Source organism: Rutilus rutilus (genome assembly GCF_951802725.1).
Source record: "Rutilus rutilus genome assembly, chromosome: 3".
Taxonomy (NCBI): Eukaryota; Metazoa; Chordata; class Actinopteri; order Cypriniformes; family Leuciscidae; genus Rutilus; species Rutilus rutilus.
Genome location: NC_140211.1, coordinates 36,806,430 through 36,824,189, shown reverse-complemented (window position 1 = coordinate 36,824,189; position 17,760 = coordinate 36,806,430). Strand labels below are relative to the sequence as shown.

General features: G+C 38.1%; 1 protein-coding gene across 1 annotated transcript in view; it reads right to left on the bottom strand.

Annotated features, from left to right (window-relative positions):
* The window catches only part of arap2 (ArfGAP with RhoGAP domain, ankyrin repeat and PH domain 2), a 105,337-nt gene that overhangs the window by 71,115 nt on the left and 16,462 nt on the right, over window positions 1–17,760 (bottom strand). The window contains exons 2-7 of the mRNA XM_084404133.1: window positions 14,807–15,573; window positions 13,737–13,813; window positions 12,345–12,421; window positions 11,625–11,689; window positions 7,075–7,419; window positions 5,915–5,984 (exon numbers count right to left, since the gene is read on the bottom strand). Of these exons, the coding sequence (XP_084260259.1) occupies window positions 5,915–5,984; window positions 7,075–7,419; window positions 11,625–11,689; window positions 12,345–12,421; window positions 13,737–13,813; window positions 14,807–15,504 (1,332 nt within the window). The 5' untranslated portion in view covers window positions 15,505–15,573. The remainder of the gene's footprint in view (window positions 1–5,914; window positions 5,985–7,074; window positions 7,420–11,624; window positions 11,690–12,344; window positions 12,422–13,736; window positions 13,814–14,806; window positions 15,574–17,760) is intronic.

Below are 17,760 nucleotides of genomic sequence, written 5' to 3'. Positions count from 1 at the left end.
CTCAGCGGAAAAAAAATTACCTCAAGGTACGCTCACTACCGTTCAGATATCTGGGTTTGGTAAAAATGTTTTAATGTTTTTGAAAGAAGTCTTTTTATGCTCACCAAGGCTGCATTTATTGGATGAAAAATACAGTAACAGTTATATTGTGAAATTATTTCAAATAACTGTTTTCTATTGTAATATATTTTAAAATGCAATTTATTCCTGTGTTGGCAAAGCTGAATTTTCAGCATCATTACTCCAGTCTTCAGTGACTTCATACTAATAAGATGATTTGGTGCACAAGAAACATTTATTATTATCATCATTAATGTTGAAAACAGTTATCCAGCTTAATATTTATGTGGAAACTGTGATATATTTCAGAATTCTTTGATGAATAGAAAGTATTAAAGAATAGCATTTATTTAAAATTGTGTTTTTTTTTGTTTTGAAAGTGTCTTTACTGTCTTTTGATCAAATGAATGCATGCTCGCTGAATAAAAGTATTAATTTCTTAAAATAATTGTAATGACCCCAAACTTTTAAACGGTACTATATACAATATAAAATGCCTCAGAAGATTGCTGCCTATGTAGACTGTAGGAAGTAGTGTAGTTTACTGTGTTTAGGAACAGAGCTACAGTGAGCTCCACAGACAAAAAAGGCAAGAGAAGAGAATGAGACAGGGGAAAAAAATGAAAGATTAATTTGTCCATTTCAGTTGGCTGTTAATTATTATGATGACCTTGCACTATTTCTAGAACTCGTCCATCCAGAAATAGAAGAGAAGATTTAGTGAGGGACCCCCTCCTCGGATAGCGCAAATGGAAGAGCTAATGCCAAAGAAAGACAGGAAGAGAACGAATGAGGGAGAGAAAGCGAAAAAAAAAAGAGAGGATGAGAAAGAGAAAGGGATATGATAGCTTGGGGATTGCTTGATAGAGAGAGAATGAGTGAAGAACCAAGGGATCAAGGAAGAGAAGCTCACAAAGCAGAGGGAGCGTGAGATTGCGAGAGAGAAAGTAGGGGTCAGAGAGAGCGCCATCTTCTCAAATTAAGGCAGCATGTTAACAACGATGGGCGCAGCTAACCCTAATTATGGTAGGGGGCAGCCATCACCCCTCTCCGGGATCTCGCTCCTCACTCGCTCTTTCTTTCCAATTTTGCATCCTTCCCTCCGCAGCCGTGTTATGGCCGTGAACTCCCTGGCATTTTAATGAGACTTCCTCTGTCTAAAATCTGGACAACAGCGGAAGAGAGTAAAGGGGGATAAAAGTGAAGAGGTGTGCATGTTTATAGGAAGCTAAGTGGCAATAATGAGGCGCTCTCTAAGCTGGCATTAATTATTCATTATAATTACAATTTTCAGGGTCGGAATGATGAAGGGGGCTTAAAGAGTACATGTGCAAACGCAAGCGCATCCATTAAGAGTTTAGAGATGTTTTAAGTAGGTGTGTGCTTATACAAACACACATAAAGACGCATGGCGAGCAAAAAAGTTTATAGCAGCAGAATGTACTCGTATTGTTCGTGCACATCTGTGATGGCATGTCATGCTCACAGCAGGTTGTTCTATACATGCACTTTGATCAAGAACATATACATCTGAATATGCAATAGAGTTGAAGAGGTTGACTGATGAAGTCTGCATTTGATCAGAGACCCAGAGAGTGCTGTGATGCCATTAGCTTTTGTTTTCACTGGGTTAGTTCTGCAGTGGAGCCATGGGGACACCACCTGGTAGAGGAGCGCTACTGCAAGTGAGTAAAGCGTGTAAGCTGACTTAAATATATTTTGTGGAGTAAAAAAAAAAAAATCAATAAAATGCATTTGCATTTTTTTTTGGCATTGTCCAACACCAGCCAGAAGCACACAGCTGAATGTAGTATTCTAAAAGATCTGCTGTCATACACTATGTGACAAAAATGTTGAATAATTCAGGTTTTTTTCAAGTGTCTGAAAGAAGTCTCTTATGCACACAAAGATTGCATGTTTTTGATAAAAATAAAAAAAAAGAGTGATATTGTAAAATATTATTAAAATGTAAAATAACTGTTTTCTATTATAATATATTCTAAAATAGAATTTATTCCTGTTATGGCAAAGCTGAATTTTCAGCAGTCATTACTCCAGTCTTTGGTGTCACATGATCATTCGGAGATCATTAAATTATGATTTGATGCTCAAATATTATCAATTATTACTGGTCCTCAAGTTTTTGCTGCTTTTTTGTGGAATTAATTTTTCAGGATTCTTTGATGGATAGAAAGTTGAAAACAACAGCATTTATTAGAAACAGAAAAGTCTTTTCTGTAATTTTTGATCAATTTAATATGTCCATGCAGAATAAAAGTATTCATTTCTCTTTTAGAAAATGTTTTTACTTACTCCAGACTTTTGAATGGTAGTGTATCACGGTTTCCGCAAAATATTAAGCCGCAAAAAAACTGTTTTTAACATTTTAAGGAGTAAATCAGCATAATGGAATCACGTGACACTGAAGTAATGGCTGCTGAAAATTCTGCTTTACCATCACATGAATAAATTAGAATTTAAAATATATTAAAACAAAAATTGCAATGGCATTTTACAACATTGCTGTTTTTACTGTGTATTTGATCAAATGCAGCTTTGGTAAGCATAAGAGACTTCTTTCAAAAATGTTTTTAAAAAACCACACATACATACATCTACATTTTCATCTTTGAAAATAAAATAATCTTATTCCAAACTTTTGACCAGTAGTATAGTTTCAGGTCATGGGAAGCTCACATCTGCCCTAAACTAGATGACTACAACCATCAAAAACAAAGGGCGGGTGGTGAGAAAGCTTTCCACTGGCACTCCCAGAGGACTTTTGAGCTTTTCTGGATTTTCTACACAGTTGTACTCAACCCAAACATCTCCACACACCCTGCCTACTGACAGGTGACACTCTAAACCTCTTTCACTCACACATAAATGCCAAAACTCTGTGAAAGTGTTACTTGGATCCCCTGACGTTGCAGACCTGGTCGCAAGGTTGACGAAACATCAGGTAAGTTTGAGGGGAGACCATGCTGCTCCGTCCCCAAGGGTCCTACAGGAAACCAGTGGGAGTGTGGTGCTTGCCTCTCTCCCACGCTTAAGGAGGTCTCTGATTGATGACATCATTATGTGATGTCAAGAAGTGAGCAGTGATTGAGATTAACCATTTCAATCAGAGAAGAGAGACTAAGGAGAGAATGTGTCCTCTGAGGACAATCAGTTGGAGGACAATTTCTTTGAAACTTTACGTAGTTTTCTTGATTAGTAATACTTTTTAAAGGGACTGTGTGTAGCTTTTTAGGTATTTTATTATCTAAAATCAATATTTTTATTAATAAATATGCCCTCAATGGTGTACAAATACCTATACCAATGATCAGAGTAATCCTTGTAAACGAAGAATTTATTATCTTTATATACATGGGACGGGTAGGTCCACGGAGGCTTCCATGTAGTTCCGCCATCTTGAAAAACTAAAATAGCAGAGAGGGACAAAAAGTACTAGGCCAACGCGTTTTCACAGCGCGTTTTTGTTCAGAGCCAGCGTCACGTGACTGAAGCCAGCAGAAGCGGAGGAGCAGAGCAGTGAGAGGCGCTTGTCACTGCCGCGGCAAGTTTAAAAGGATGCACTGCACGGTTATTTATACACCGTTCATTCATACATATGCTGAGTCACAGGATGAGTCCTCGTCGTCGAAAAAGTCCAAAATAGACCGTAAAAGGAAACGTGACCGGAGATTACAAAAACAAGCGTTAATGTCGGGATAGCTAATGCAGGAGAAAGCTTTCAAAAGAGCCCCTGAAGTTGCCTGCTTTCTTCTCGACAGGTAAGTCAATGTTACGGTCTTAATTACAAGCTTTTTTTTCATTGCGTGGTTGTGTACTTTATTATATAGACAGTAGAACATTTATAGTTAAAAGTTAAACAGGCTCTTTGATGAATAGCAGCTATTGAGTAAAGTAACGTTAGAGAAGGCTCTGATGATGATGATGATATCTAACAATGCACGTACTTCAAAAAAATATAACGAGTAAAGAAGGCATTACTACTAATTACCATAGTTAATGTTTTTCACAGTCAGTAATTCATACTGTAACAATCTTTTTTTCGTTGTTTCAAGTTTCAGTTTGTTTTAAATAACAAACCAGTTCACCCGAAGGAAAACTCGAAGTGCTATTATAAGACATCCTGTCATAGCTTTTTGGTACATAACGGCTACCGTAGATGCAACGCGCATTTGAAAAAGTGAGGCGCTGGAGAGCATTATTCGTTTGAATGCAAAATACAATTTCACCACTAGATGGGAGAAATTCCTACACACAGTCCCTTTAAAGGTGAACTAAGTAACTCTTTTACCTTAACTGAACAGCTTCGGAGTCATTGGAATGGTTACATTACTTATTTCGGGTTGAATGGTGGTCGTTTCGCACCCCCCTGGTGCCCGTGAGCGGAAAATCCACACTTGCAACTTTGCATCAGGAAGTCTCGCGTGATATCAGGTCTCGCGATGTAAACAATTGCTTTACGGCCAAAAGAAATCTGCTAAAATGCTGTCATTATTGCGCTCCCTCACGCTGTTCGTCCGAACCCGAATGAAGAAGACGTTTTAAAGAATGTCCCATCTGCTTTGACGTCGTTGATCTACTAGCCTCTGGTGTCCGAGAATCGCCTACGAGTTTTTACAACAGTGTTGTCAAATATCTATTCCGAAGCTGTGGGGGGAGCTCTAGAGAGAAACCTGCGAGCAAAAAGCGAGAATACAGCGAAGAAATCCCGAAGTTACTGAGCCCCGCTTTAAGACAAATTTTCACTTTTCCTCAATTATTATTACATATAAGGAAGCAAGTAAGCAACCATCCAGCATCCAAACATAAACACACTAAAAAACACTCAGAGGGCCAACTTATCCATGCCCTGCATATATATATATATATACATACATACATACACATACATACACACATATATACATATACACACATATATATAAAAATGTAGATCATATTTCTATTTCAAATAAATGATGTTCTTTTTAATTTATCACACTTACAGACCCAAAATGGTAAATATTTGCACTACATCAGCCTATATATTCATTATGTTTTACTTATTAGTGGTATGTTTTAATTATTTAATTTAAATAAATCCGTCATGAAAACAAGTTATGAAAACCACTGTGTCAATTATATTTCAACAACAAATTGGAGTAGAAACAATTTTATAATTAGATTTAGACGTTAATGTAAAAACTGCCTTATGTCACGTGCAATTTACATGTTTGCATCCACGGCGGCTCCACCTCGCAACCTACAGGACTTGAAGGATCTGCTGCTAACGTCTCAATGCCAGACACCACAGGAGTAACATGCCTTTGCGGGTCAGCATTGTTTCGGCAGCACACGGAGGACCAACAGCATATTAGGCAGGTGGTCATAATGTTTTGGCTCATCTGTGTATATCCTATAAAATGTGTGTGTGGCTGATGATCCTCTTTAGATTAGGCTTAAAGGACTAAAGGAAAGACAAGAGCATGATACACCCAAAGCACCCTCCTCCATTTCTATTAGAGTGTCCTCTACCACCCACTGTTTCACACTGATGATATCACCTCGTTCCTGCATTCAGTGCCTTTTCCGTCCTACTGTGATAATACTACCTATATCCGCAAAAAGAGTGAGTGACAGTCGACAGCAATGGAGAATCATTTTAGTTTTATCCCACTGAAAGTGGAAATTAAGAGAGGGATTTGCAGCAGTTTGGACATTCTGAGATCCTTTAAACTGACATGCTGAGTCTTCTAGACTTGTCATAGCGCAGCGCTCCCCACTCAAACTGAAACAAGAACATGACAAGGCACAGCCCTGGTGTGTGTGTGAGAATTAGTGAATATTGGTGTGTCACCTTATCGCTGTTGTAGTAAGTGAGATTTCCTCCTTCAAGCTTCACCCATCTTCTCTGAAAGACGCGATTCCTACAAGTACAAAATGAAGTGTCATGTTGACAAAAGTCAAAACTAATGTGATGGGTGATTCACAACATTAGTCATGATACAAGATTAAAATTAATATCATTGAGGGTTTATTAGGGCCAAATCAATAATTTTGGCCAGTTTAACCACTCAACTGGCATTGTGGTGTGTCAACTAGTAGTCGAATGAAGAGGAAGAGAAAAACCCTAAACAGGAAGGCTGTTTTTAACAGTGGGTTTAACATGTGTAAAAACTAATACCAAAATAAAGTGTGAAATATGTTGTAGCTTTAGCCCTGTCTTTGGTAAAGCGTTGTACACTTGTTTTCAAAAATATTTTGCTTATACATGTTAGTCAGATTTTTTTATGTTTTTGAAAGACTTCTTTAGCTGTATTTATTTAATCAAAAATACAGTAAAAAGAGCATAATTTTCAGCATTATTACTCCAGTCATCAGTCACATGATCCTTCAGAAATCACTCTAATAGGATGATTTGGTGCCAAAGAAACTTCTTATTGACAGTTATTTGACAATTTCTAATAATGTAAAAGTTAGACATACTTTTGATTTTGAATTTAAAGCATCTGTGCTGAATAAAATCATTAATTTATATATTTTTTAAATTTCTTACTATCCCCAAACTTTTGTACAAGGAGGTGGTCTTGGTATTGTAACATTTAAATGGAAACAGAAACTGCTGCTCAATGAGATCATCTATATATTAATATATTTAATATAACAGCTTCAGAACATTGCAGAACATTGGGCACTTCACAGTCAGCTCACAGCGGTGTAGAGTACAGCTTCCCGTTGTTGTGCGGCTTTAGAGGACTTGAAATGCATGAGCCTTTTATGGTCATATGGTCTCTATGCACTGTATGGCAAAAAGCTGCGTGAAGTGCATATTTTGTGTTCCACAGAAGAAATAACACCATATGGAGTTAGAATGACACTTGTGTGCGATTATTCCTTAACATTGATACTTTGATATGTGTTTTAGTACTCGACTGACAGCATTCTCAAGATTAATCCTAAAAGAAAAGTTTAAACAAAGAGTGCAAAGCATCAAACAGAGCCCTGTATGGTCCTTACCCTTGAGGGGAGAGTTTGTCTAGCCAGCCTGCTTTGGCGGCAGAGTTACGGGTCCCATAGAAGCAGGCGTAGGGAGAAATGGAAACTTCTATTTGAGGGGGTAGGTCATCCAGTGCCATACTGTATATGTCATTCACAACTGTTTGTGTCTGGGCCACAGCTGATGGTCCAGTGCTCAAGAGAAGAGCCGGAGGTGTAGGATGATTAGAAGAGCTTTCATTAGCCAATCGCTGACTAAGTGTGGACGCTTGGACAATGGAGTAACCATCATCATTATCAATATGTTGCTTGGAAAGGTCTTGCTTGTTATTGTGTGCTTTTTCTTTGGTTCGTGTCTGCTTTTTTCTAAAAAAAAAAAACAAATAAGAATGAGAATACATTTGTTAAGTTGATATAAGAACAAAGCTAAATAATAACAAGTACCCTCATTTAATTTCCATTAATAAAGAAGACTTTTCATTCATTGCCTTTGTTTTAAATGATGACCATATTTAGTTCTAGAGGGATAGTTTACCCCCCAAATTTTTTTAAATCATCTCATTGACACCCTTACAGGGCCGGCCCTGACCAATTTGCTGCCCTAGGCAAGATTTTACCTGGTGCCCCATGCATCACAGCCCATTTCACCCTGTCATTGTGTTCATGATTTAGCATATATATATATATATATATATATATATATATACACACATATACACACACATTACAGCCTAAACACAAATAGCAAGAGCATTACATCTAGCATTCAAGTCAAGTCACCTTTATTTATATGGCGCTTTTTATAATACAGATTATTTCAAGGCAGCTTTACAGTGATAACAGGAAAATAACGCAAAAAAAGTTTGCTTCTCCTGTACAGCAGATCTAGAAGAAAATAGTGTCATAGTCCAGCTTAAGTAAGTTCAGTGATGGTTTAATTTTGTTGTAAATAAGTTATTAATTTAGTTCATTTATAAATAGCACTCTGGATAAAACAGTGATGTCATCGTCCAAATGTCATTCATGCACAAACTATTCATTGAGCACTAGCAAAAGTGTTTGTTTTCCAGTTGATGTAAGCAATCTTCCACTAAACTATGGCACTTTTCATGTTTTCACCATGAATGAAACTGAGAAATGTCTTCTTTAATGTGAATTTTACATAAAAAATTGCTATTTTATTAAACCTGTATATAAATATCATTACTAATTTTGGCAAAAAATAAATAAAATAATGCCATATTCCCCCCCAAAACTGCACAAAGAGTAAAACATTAATTAAAAAAGTGATAGTAGGCCTAAATGCGCCTAAAAAAAACTGACATGATTGTTACAAAATCACACTGTCTGCGGCCTCTGGAGAACTCAGAACAACTGCTAGCATAAAGTTTAAGGTAAAAATAACTGCCATTAAATTATAGTATATTACTACTATGCAATTAGATAAACTGTTCATTCATTCCATCACTTTACCTGTCTTTATCCCCTTTTATCCTCTTCTCTAATTTTTGCCACTGTATCTATTGCAGACTATAGCTAATTTATAATGTGTCATGTAAATTCGGCCATCCGTCACAATCAGTAACTTTCACCGTGTCTAGACCTGGCGCGAGCTGCCAGGCCCGTTTCTACAGGGGCACCCTCAAACAAAAGCAATGCGGCGAGAGGCGACGCTACACAACAAATTACCAACAACTGATCGCGCGCGCTCTGTTTCTGACGCACACGCTGGGCGGGGGAAGATTGATGCGCCGGACCGGAGTCGGGGGACTAAGTTAAGGTTGTTTTATTTTTTTATTTGGTAGTATTTCGAATTTATGGTTTTAAAATAGTAGTAGTAAAAAAATAAATAATAATCACTCGTTCACTCATTTTGGCGCCCCTATGGATGAGTGACGCCCCTAGCATTTGCCTATTCCGCGGGCCGGCCCTGCACCCTTATGTCGTTCCAAACCTGTACTGTATGACTGACTTTCTTTTTGAACATAAAAGAAGATATTTTGAGAAATGTTTATTTTGACAAGTGTTTATTTGTCCATACAATAGAAGTCAATGGTAACCAAAACTGTTTGGTTAACAACCTTCTTCCAAACATACAAGTTTGGAACAACATGAAGGTGAGTGAATTTTCATTAATGGGTGAACTATCCCTTTAAGAATAGACAGTTTTGATGAGGATATGCAAGGAATAATTTATAATTAATTAATTACTGAAAATGTATTTACACCCAAAGTAAATTAAAAGTAAGTTGGCCATTACACCTGCACCATAAACACCATAAAATAATGGTGTTTCTATGGTCATTATCCTATGGTCATAATACACCATAAACCGAAGACAACGGAAAAAATGCCAGAAACCAGTTGCCAAAAATAGGGCATTTACCACAGTAGGGCGTTTGGAAAATCTACAAACTGTGTGTTAAAATCACAGAAACCAGCAAGAATGTGAGGACTTCACATAAAAGTTTATTATTTTAGAATTAGGTTGTTAAAGGACAATTCCGGTATTTAACACTTTGAGTCTATTTTGTAGTTTGTTTTGGATGAACATGAGTGGTGGACAAGGAAATTTTGACAATGGTTCCTGTCTCGACTTTTTGACTATTTTAGACTTGCCCATGACCGCTTTAGAGAATGGGAAATTCTTTCCATGCACAAACATGTCCTTAAAGGGCACCTATTGTGACTCTTTTCACAAGATGTAAAATAAATCTCGGATGTCCCCAGAGTATGTATGTTAAGTTTTAGCTCAAAATACCCAACAGATCATTTTTTACAGCATGTTTAAATTGTCATTTTTTGGGGGCTCAGAAAAACACGCCGTTTTAGTGTGTGCCCTTTAAATGCAAATTAACTGCTGCTGCACGGCCCAGGGGGCGGAGCCTCACGAGCTCGCGCTTCAGTCAGGACAATCTCATCTGATAATATCAGAACAGAAACTCTCAGTTGCGCTGTTCATTTCGACTCGGAGTCGGACAATAATGGAGAGCCAGAGAATATATGCTGTATGGAGATAGAACAGGTATAGTGTAGTTTAATTATGGTTATAACTTATTTGTCATCTGCTTTTATCCACTATTAATACAAGCCTGCTGTAGCAAACCCCGTCCGAATGATGACCAAAATAACGTTATACTGATGAGTTCAGTGAAGTTTATTGTACATCACACAAAAGATGAGCGTTAGTTTTACTCCAGAGAATCACTGTAAGAGCTGAATAAACACAGTATAAGAAGTGCGTATTAAAGTCTTATCCATAAACTCTCGCTCTCTCTCCCTTTCATTATCAACAACATACACAGCGAAGTACACAAAACACTCGTTACAACTAACAGTAAACAAATATATACACACCTTTTCAGTGGGTGCTTAATAAACTGGTAAACCTTATATCCGTAAAATGACTCGATGAGCTGTCATAAAGTGCGCGCTCTCACTTTCATTTCTGCCGTGGTCAGTAACGTTAGTCCTGTCGCTCTGGAGACTGTAAGCTGGATCACAAACAGTACAGATCCATCCTCGAGTAAAAACGAGAGTAAATGAAGACTGCTATGTTCATTCTTACATCCAACAACAGCACACCTCAATCGCTTAGGAGACATTCTTGTCTACAGCTGCTCCAGCTTCGAACTCTGTGTCCAGCTCACTCAGGGCGGGTCTAGGCTCAAACAGCAGTGTCAATCAAGGAGTTGTGGGAGGGCCTTGCGCAATTCTACGTCACATTGCACCGAATCTGAGAACAGCTCATTCTGAGACAGTGCTTATGATTTATTGAGATTGTAAAAAAACCACTGGGTGGATTTTTATCATTCTAGGGTGGTTTTGCTCACACACTGCCAACACACATTTATGTTCAACACCATGTAAAAGTGAATTTTGCATAATAGGTGCCCTTTAAAACAACCCTTAACGTTCAAAAACTGTTCAACTCACCGAGTGGTTAGTGGTGTTCGTTGATGATTAAAAACAAATATATCGGCGCAATGTATGATTTCAATCCGTTTATTTTTCTATAGTGGAACTATTTTTTCAGATACCTCACAACCGCGTATAAACTTCCGCAACTTCCGTTGCCCTGCTCACGCTAGCCTTCTGAGAGACAGAGAACCGAGCGAAAAGACCTAAAAGACTACAACCAAATGTAAACAGCCCCCTTTCCGTTTCCGGTAGCACAGTAATATCAACGAGCAATGAGTCCTCCAACGGAAATCAATGGGATTTTACAAAATGCCAAATAAAACACAAAAGAAACTGTATTTCGCTACGCTACTTGTTTTGGAACATCAACGAACACCACTAACCACTCGGTGAGTTGCACAGTTTTGAAAACGAACGTTAAGGGTTGTTTTAAGGACATGTTTGTGCATGGCCATAGACTCACATTCTAAAGCGGTCATGGGCAATTCTAAAATAGTCAAAAAGTCGAGACAGGAACCATTGTCAAAATTTCTTTGTCCACCACTCTTGTTCATCCAAAACAAACTACAAAATAGACTCAAAGTGTTAAATACCGGAATTGTCCTTTAAAGTCCAAGCTAAATGACACTGAAGTTCACCACATTGCTTACCTCAACGTCTGCTCTTCCAGGTTCTCTTTTACTCCTTGATTGGACAATACATCTTTGCCCAAATCCTGAAAAACAAACACAAGCAAGATGAAACTCTATAATACACTTCTAGACACTTCTATGAACTGTAAGTAAAAGCAAGCCTATTTTCGAAATTATGTTTTAAAACATCATTCACCCTTTTTATGCATGTCTTGGGGCATGTCCAGACTGGTAGACCAAATTAGAGACTTAAATTGTTACGTTGTGTTTTCTCCATTGTTTGTTTACTAGCTTTCACAGGGAAACATTTCAAAGCATACCAAAATGATACATATATATAAAATGTATCAGTAAGAGTGGGAAAATGCACCTGTTTCGTAGAGCGGTGACATTTTAAGATGAAGAGGTGCTTTTTGGTTTTCAACTGCAAGTAATGTGCTCTCAAATAGAATTAGACAATGCTACTTTTAACCTAACATTTCCCATTATGAATGATACAGTTTGGTTGCTTGGTTCTTTAGGTCGGATTGCTTTATCATCACAACCAAACCAATCAAGAGTTTGTTTTCAATCAGGCCGAGACCAGACCGTTCAGTCGAAATCAGACTGATTATTTCGATGTGAATCCGAGAGTGACTGCCATAATTCACATATGCCTAAACAAACAACTAAAGTAGAAAATCAGTACCACTGATATGTCATTCATTTTATCACAAAATATTCAGTTCATATTCTTACCAGTTCATTTTCTGCTGAATTGTACAGAAAAAGCTCTCCATATGGGGCAATGGGGGACAAGGTCCTTAGAACAGATGCTGTAATTAACACAACAGGATAGAGTCATTATTTCAAAACAGGTTGTGGTTTTGGTGGTATGAGTCTGTGGTATGAGGGCAAAGGTGAAAGAGTAAGATAATGAAAGAACGAGGCAGGAGAAAGAAAAGAACAAGCATAAAATGAGATCCCACACATTGTCCTTTAGTGCAGCCAGCTTAGAAAATGTACCAAAGAGGGAGCAGCTTGGGTGACTGGTTGTCAAGGTGACAAATGACCACCATATCTCTGCGGAGACAGTAAGGGGCTGCATGAATTCCAGACTGTTCCCTCCGGACGGACACACACATAGATATATACCTAATAGACAGGGCCCCCCGCAAGATAAGACCCTACTGTAGGGTGCTTGATCTAGACGCCGCTATGTTATCTATGATAGAACTGTACTGTATTGTATCACATCTTAACCCAGTAGCTGAGGTGTCATTTCAGATCAGTTTCATCGTTTATCATAATCAAGAGTTGACCTTCTAACTACAGATGATACGCTCGCTCTCTTTTCCTCCCTCTCTGCCCTGTTTTATTGGTCTTCTACAAGAACCTGTTTCAGGAAAATTGTGTAAATTGCTCACAGAGCATTTTGTAATTGAACGTGGGATAGCACAGTCCTTTTTTGCCCCCTTCTATGCTGTCATCCTTAATTTGAAGGTGCCAAAATATTCTAAAACCACTGATTAAACCTTGGTTTCTAGTTCTTCTCTGCTGCAAACTAATTCCCTTTTTCCCAGTCTACACTTTTTAGTTTGTTTGCTTTAAACTTTTCCTCTAAAACTTCATCTACCTTTCCATTACATTTTAGTCTCCAGAGAGTAAGAACAGAATTAAGTTGTAGATGTTGTAGATATACAGGCATTATTATACTACTTTTACATCCAAGTATGGTTTCTGACTTCAGTTTAACTTCCAATTCTCGACTACACACACACAGTCTCCGGCAAACAATTTCCAAACTATTCCTTTAGGACACTAAAAGTACCTTTCCAGCTGCAATTACAAACACTGTGACATGTTCAGAATGAGGACCCAATGGAACATTTCAAAGCCAAAGGTGGTTTCAAAGGCACACACAAAAGCAAGTTTATGTAGGTTTGGCAAACTAGGCTTCTCCACATACATGCATACGGAGATAAGAGCAAATTCCATTGAGAGACTGCAGTACTGGCTTTGTCTCTTTCCCAGTGCATATTTGAAATCCCATTTATTTGAACAGGTTAAAAAATGGCTCAGTGACTTAATCATGAATCAGAACAAAAGATATAAACCACTAAAACTGGAATAAAGTGAAGCATGGTGTACCTTCTTGACTGCTTGTGGGGCAGACGGGTCCCTCAGACCTTGTGAGATGGTCAGTGTTGTTGTGTGCTGCCTCATTCCTGCACACACATTTGTGAGGATAAACATGTGAATGTTTTTTGAATATCTGACTGAATGTAAAAAAAAAAAAAAACATTTTACAGTCCCTTTCTGTGACACTCGAATGAGGACTCCACCGTATTCCCATGCGGATACGGATCCTTTAGGAGTAGTAGTAAAGTGTTTCTTCAACTATGGTCGCTTTTGGTCTTGTAAACTCAAAACACTTTAATTTGTCTACCAGCAATGTCCAGCAGTTTATATACCTGTGATAAATGAGTTCTGTCATTTCTGGTAGTTATTTCTGGAAATCATGAACCAATAGCATTAGTGAAAATGCTGCTGATGTAAATTATAAAAAAAACTGCTGGTTTGCTTAGGCTATTTTCTTAGTTTATTTACCCAAAACACAAGTAAAAAAAACACCTTGCATAAACATAATTCCTTGATTGTTTGTGTACCAACACTATTATGTATCATTTTTCCACCCCAACGTGTGTCAGACATTCAGTTTCATTGTAAGTAAGATCCTAATGACACATGCTGGTGTTCACAAAGTCGCTGTTTCACAGAGTACCACTAGTTTTGCCAAACAAGTGCAGGTTCTGCAGCAACCAAAACAGCAAAAATAATACATTTTTGGTAATAATAGTTTTAGAAGGCCGAAATCATTGACTAAAACAGGTATGTTTAATTTGCGCTTTTTTGACGCCATGTTAATGTTTTGTCATTGTCTATTTTCATGCAGACAACATGCATGCTTTCCCAAAAACTATTTTCCAGTAATTACAGAAACTTTAATTTCGGTTTTGGTGGTTCAGCTAATTGAAAACCTTGGGTAAAAAGTTTGGTAAAAATGATTTCAAATTCGAGACCCTACTCATGGTTCTTTGATGACCCCCAACCTCTTTCTTTCCCACTTTGTTTCCTGTCCGCTCTCCAGCTATACTATCTAAATAAAGGGAAAAACATCAAAAATATATATTACATAATTCATTTGTATATTTACTCACCAGTCATAAGGAGGTTTGAAGGGATGTTCAGGGATCTCTGGTACAGGCCTGTGTCGTAGCTTAAAGGAGCGGGTGGACCTCGGCTCAGAGGGTACCCCAATGAAGGGGCACTCCTCGTATATTTCATTTTCAACCATTTCTCCCTGAAACCATACAGAAGCTCCTTCCGAAGGAAAGTCATCATTCTCATCTGGATTACGGTCTTCTGAAAAGTTCTCCAGTGATTCGCTGCTGCCATGCTCAGAAGCTGAGCTAGAGCTGGAGGAAACAGCATGAAAACCAATAGCCATCTGCTCTGAGTCAGCAATAGTCCTTGCAGGAACAGTTTGGCTAGTCATTTGGATGTTACTGCCCTGGGGATGCTGACAAGATGTTCCTCTCTGCCTATCCTTGGGAAACACTTGTCTAGGCCTTGGGATCGGCTTTCTCCTCACTGGTACTTTCACATGACTATTATTTCCATCTGCTTCCACCATCAGGGTCTCCAGGCTGCTTAAGATCCTCCGCCGGTGTCCTGTGGGAATATGGTCCACCTCTAGAAGCTCCTCCTCAGTTAGGCTCCTGAGGTCCTTAAGGCAACGGTAGCCAGCCTGGGCAAAGCTGGAGGCATATTGGGGCAGGTGCAGACTGGTCAGCCACACAGTAATCTCCTGGTCAGGCTCCATAGTAGATGAGACACAGGGGTCTTCAGTGGTCATGAAATCTACCGTATGGCATTGGTTGACAAGGTTACTCTGAGACAAGTTGAAAAGATGTGGGAACACACCCTAGGAAAAATAAAATTGTGTTTAGGGGTGGGCGATATGGCAAAAAAGATCCATGATCTCATCAATTCTTTTTCAAAAGATTGACAGACCATTTAGGTAAAAGTAGGGGTGGGAGACACAACCAAAATCTTATTTCACTTTATTTTATTTCATTTTATCATCTTTGTTATTAAAATGACGAACAAAGATATAAAAAGGCAAATAATAGGACAAATACAACATTAAATACAAATTAAATAAACAGTGCTTTAATATTTTTTAGCCACAGTAAGTGTATTTAACAGTATTTATCATTCAAGTAAGAAATTGTATAAAATCATTTAAAAATAAAGCACTATATAGACTTCACTGTATGAATAAAATATCCACTAATTCTTTTTAAAGCTACAGAAGATATTCAAATCAAGGGCAATGAGTGATTTACCTTTTTGTATTTTGTTGTTTGATTAGGCTAACATTAATGACACAGACAGCAGCAGGTAAATTAGGCTGCTGTCACTTTAAGACCGAATGCACGGATCTAATATACCTACACGCATCCAAACTGTTTCCATTTACTTAAGATATAAACAACTGTATTTATATGTAAATCTTGTGTGTATTTTACAGTTCAAGCACAATAAGACATAAAAGAGAACTTAGTTTGGTACTCATGAGCCGTGTGACAGGCTTTTAACGTGCATGTGCTTCGGGCGTGAGCGTTAAGAAAAGTTTATGTTCGAACAGCGTGCAGAAGAAAGAAAATTGACTGGCAAGGCTTAAAACACATGCAAATAATAAACTTTCATTATGGTGAAAAACTGCAATGGGCACGTGACGTAACCCTGCCGCTGCATTGCTAAACATGATGTGATGTGCGTGACGTAGAACAATATGCTGGGATGGGGGCGCCAGAACTGCAACTGACAGAATGCACTGTGGCACGATAATACAATCTCTCTTCAAAGGCAGATCATGGAGACATTTTAATTGTTCACAATTTAAAATCATAATATCGCACACCCCTACGTGGTTATGAATCATTTTCTTCGCGTTAATGGGGTCATGACATCAATTATATTTTCTTTAAAAGTACACTATAGGGGCTTTCGTACCGGGTAGTTGCAGGAACTTTGTTCTAGGAACCAGCCACCAGGGTGGTTCCCCAAGAATGAATGGTTCCCCTAAGAATGTTTTCCTGGTTGCATTTGCACCGCCAGTAGGAACTCTGAAGTGACATAAGCCACGCTTGTTGTTGTGACCTTTATTTTGTGCCACACAGTGCTTGCATTCTCCGTGTTCACTAGTTTACGATCTGTCTTACAGTCCTGTCTAATACGTTATTAATAGAACTGTTATACATATAAAGTAGACAGTAATGAAAAGTTATTAGCGTATGCAGTGTGGTTGATGCCCAGTGTTGCTAGCTGAGCAGAAATACAATAAGCATGTTTGGCTTGGTCCCCTCAAAGTTGCGTTGGATTTTCTCCTCAGCGCAAAGGTTAAGAGGCCCATTTATCACTGTTTTCCATGTTTATAGACTTAGTTTCTGGAGTAAATATATAGGCTATAATCTGTGTGTTTACACAACCTTTTTAAGAATGATGGGTGCTGGCGTTTCGCTTGTGTTCGGCCAATCAGCGTACACTAACGTATCACAAGCTCGAGTGTTCTCTTTTTGCCAGCAGACTCTCTGCGTTGTTCCGTTGACTGTTCAGCGTTATTTATGTATTTTTTTTCAAAACTGGTGACTGTACATTTTAGCATTGTATAGAAACCTCCTCCGTCATTACGTCAACGCATCATACAAAGCTGCACGTTCCAAGGCACTTCAGTGGGCCTTTAAAAGCAAGCAAAATAACCATTAGATCTATCCGCGATACTACAATACTCTTTTTCTAAGGATCAGTGCTTCTGCAGTGATGAAACCGTTCTGAAAAATTCAGATGATTCAGATGATTTATTGCTTTTTTGGAGAGCCGTCAAAAATAATCAATTCTACTTTCCAACAGTGTGTTTCTGTATTGACTTGGGAAAATGTTTGCAATGATTCATAAATTATACAATACAACCTTTTAGGAGAAACATCGAAAATACTCAAGGTTTTGATGTTTACATTCAAGTGAAGCAACAAGACAAATTAATCTTGCAAGAAAGGTCTCTCTATATATATATATTTATAACCACTATCTATATCTCATTCCAGTC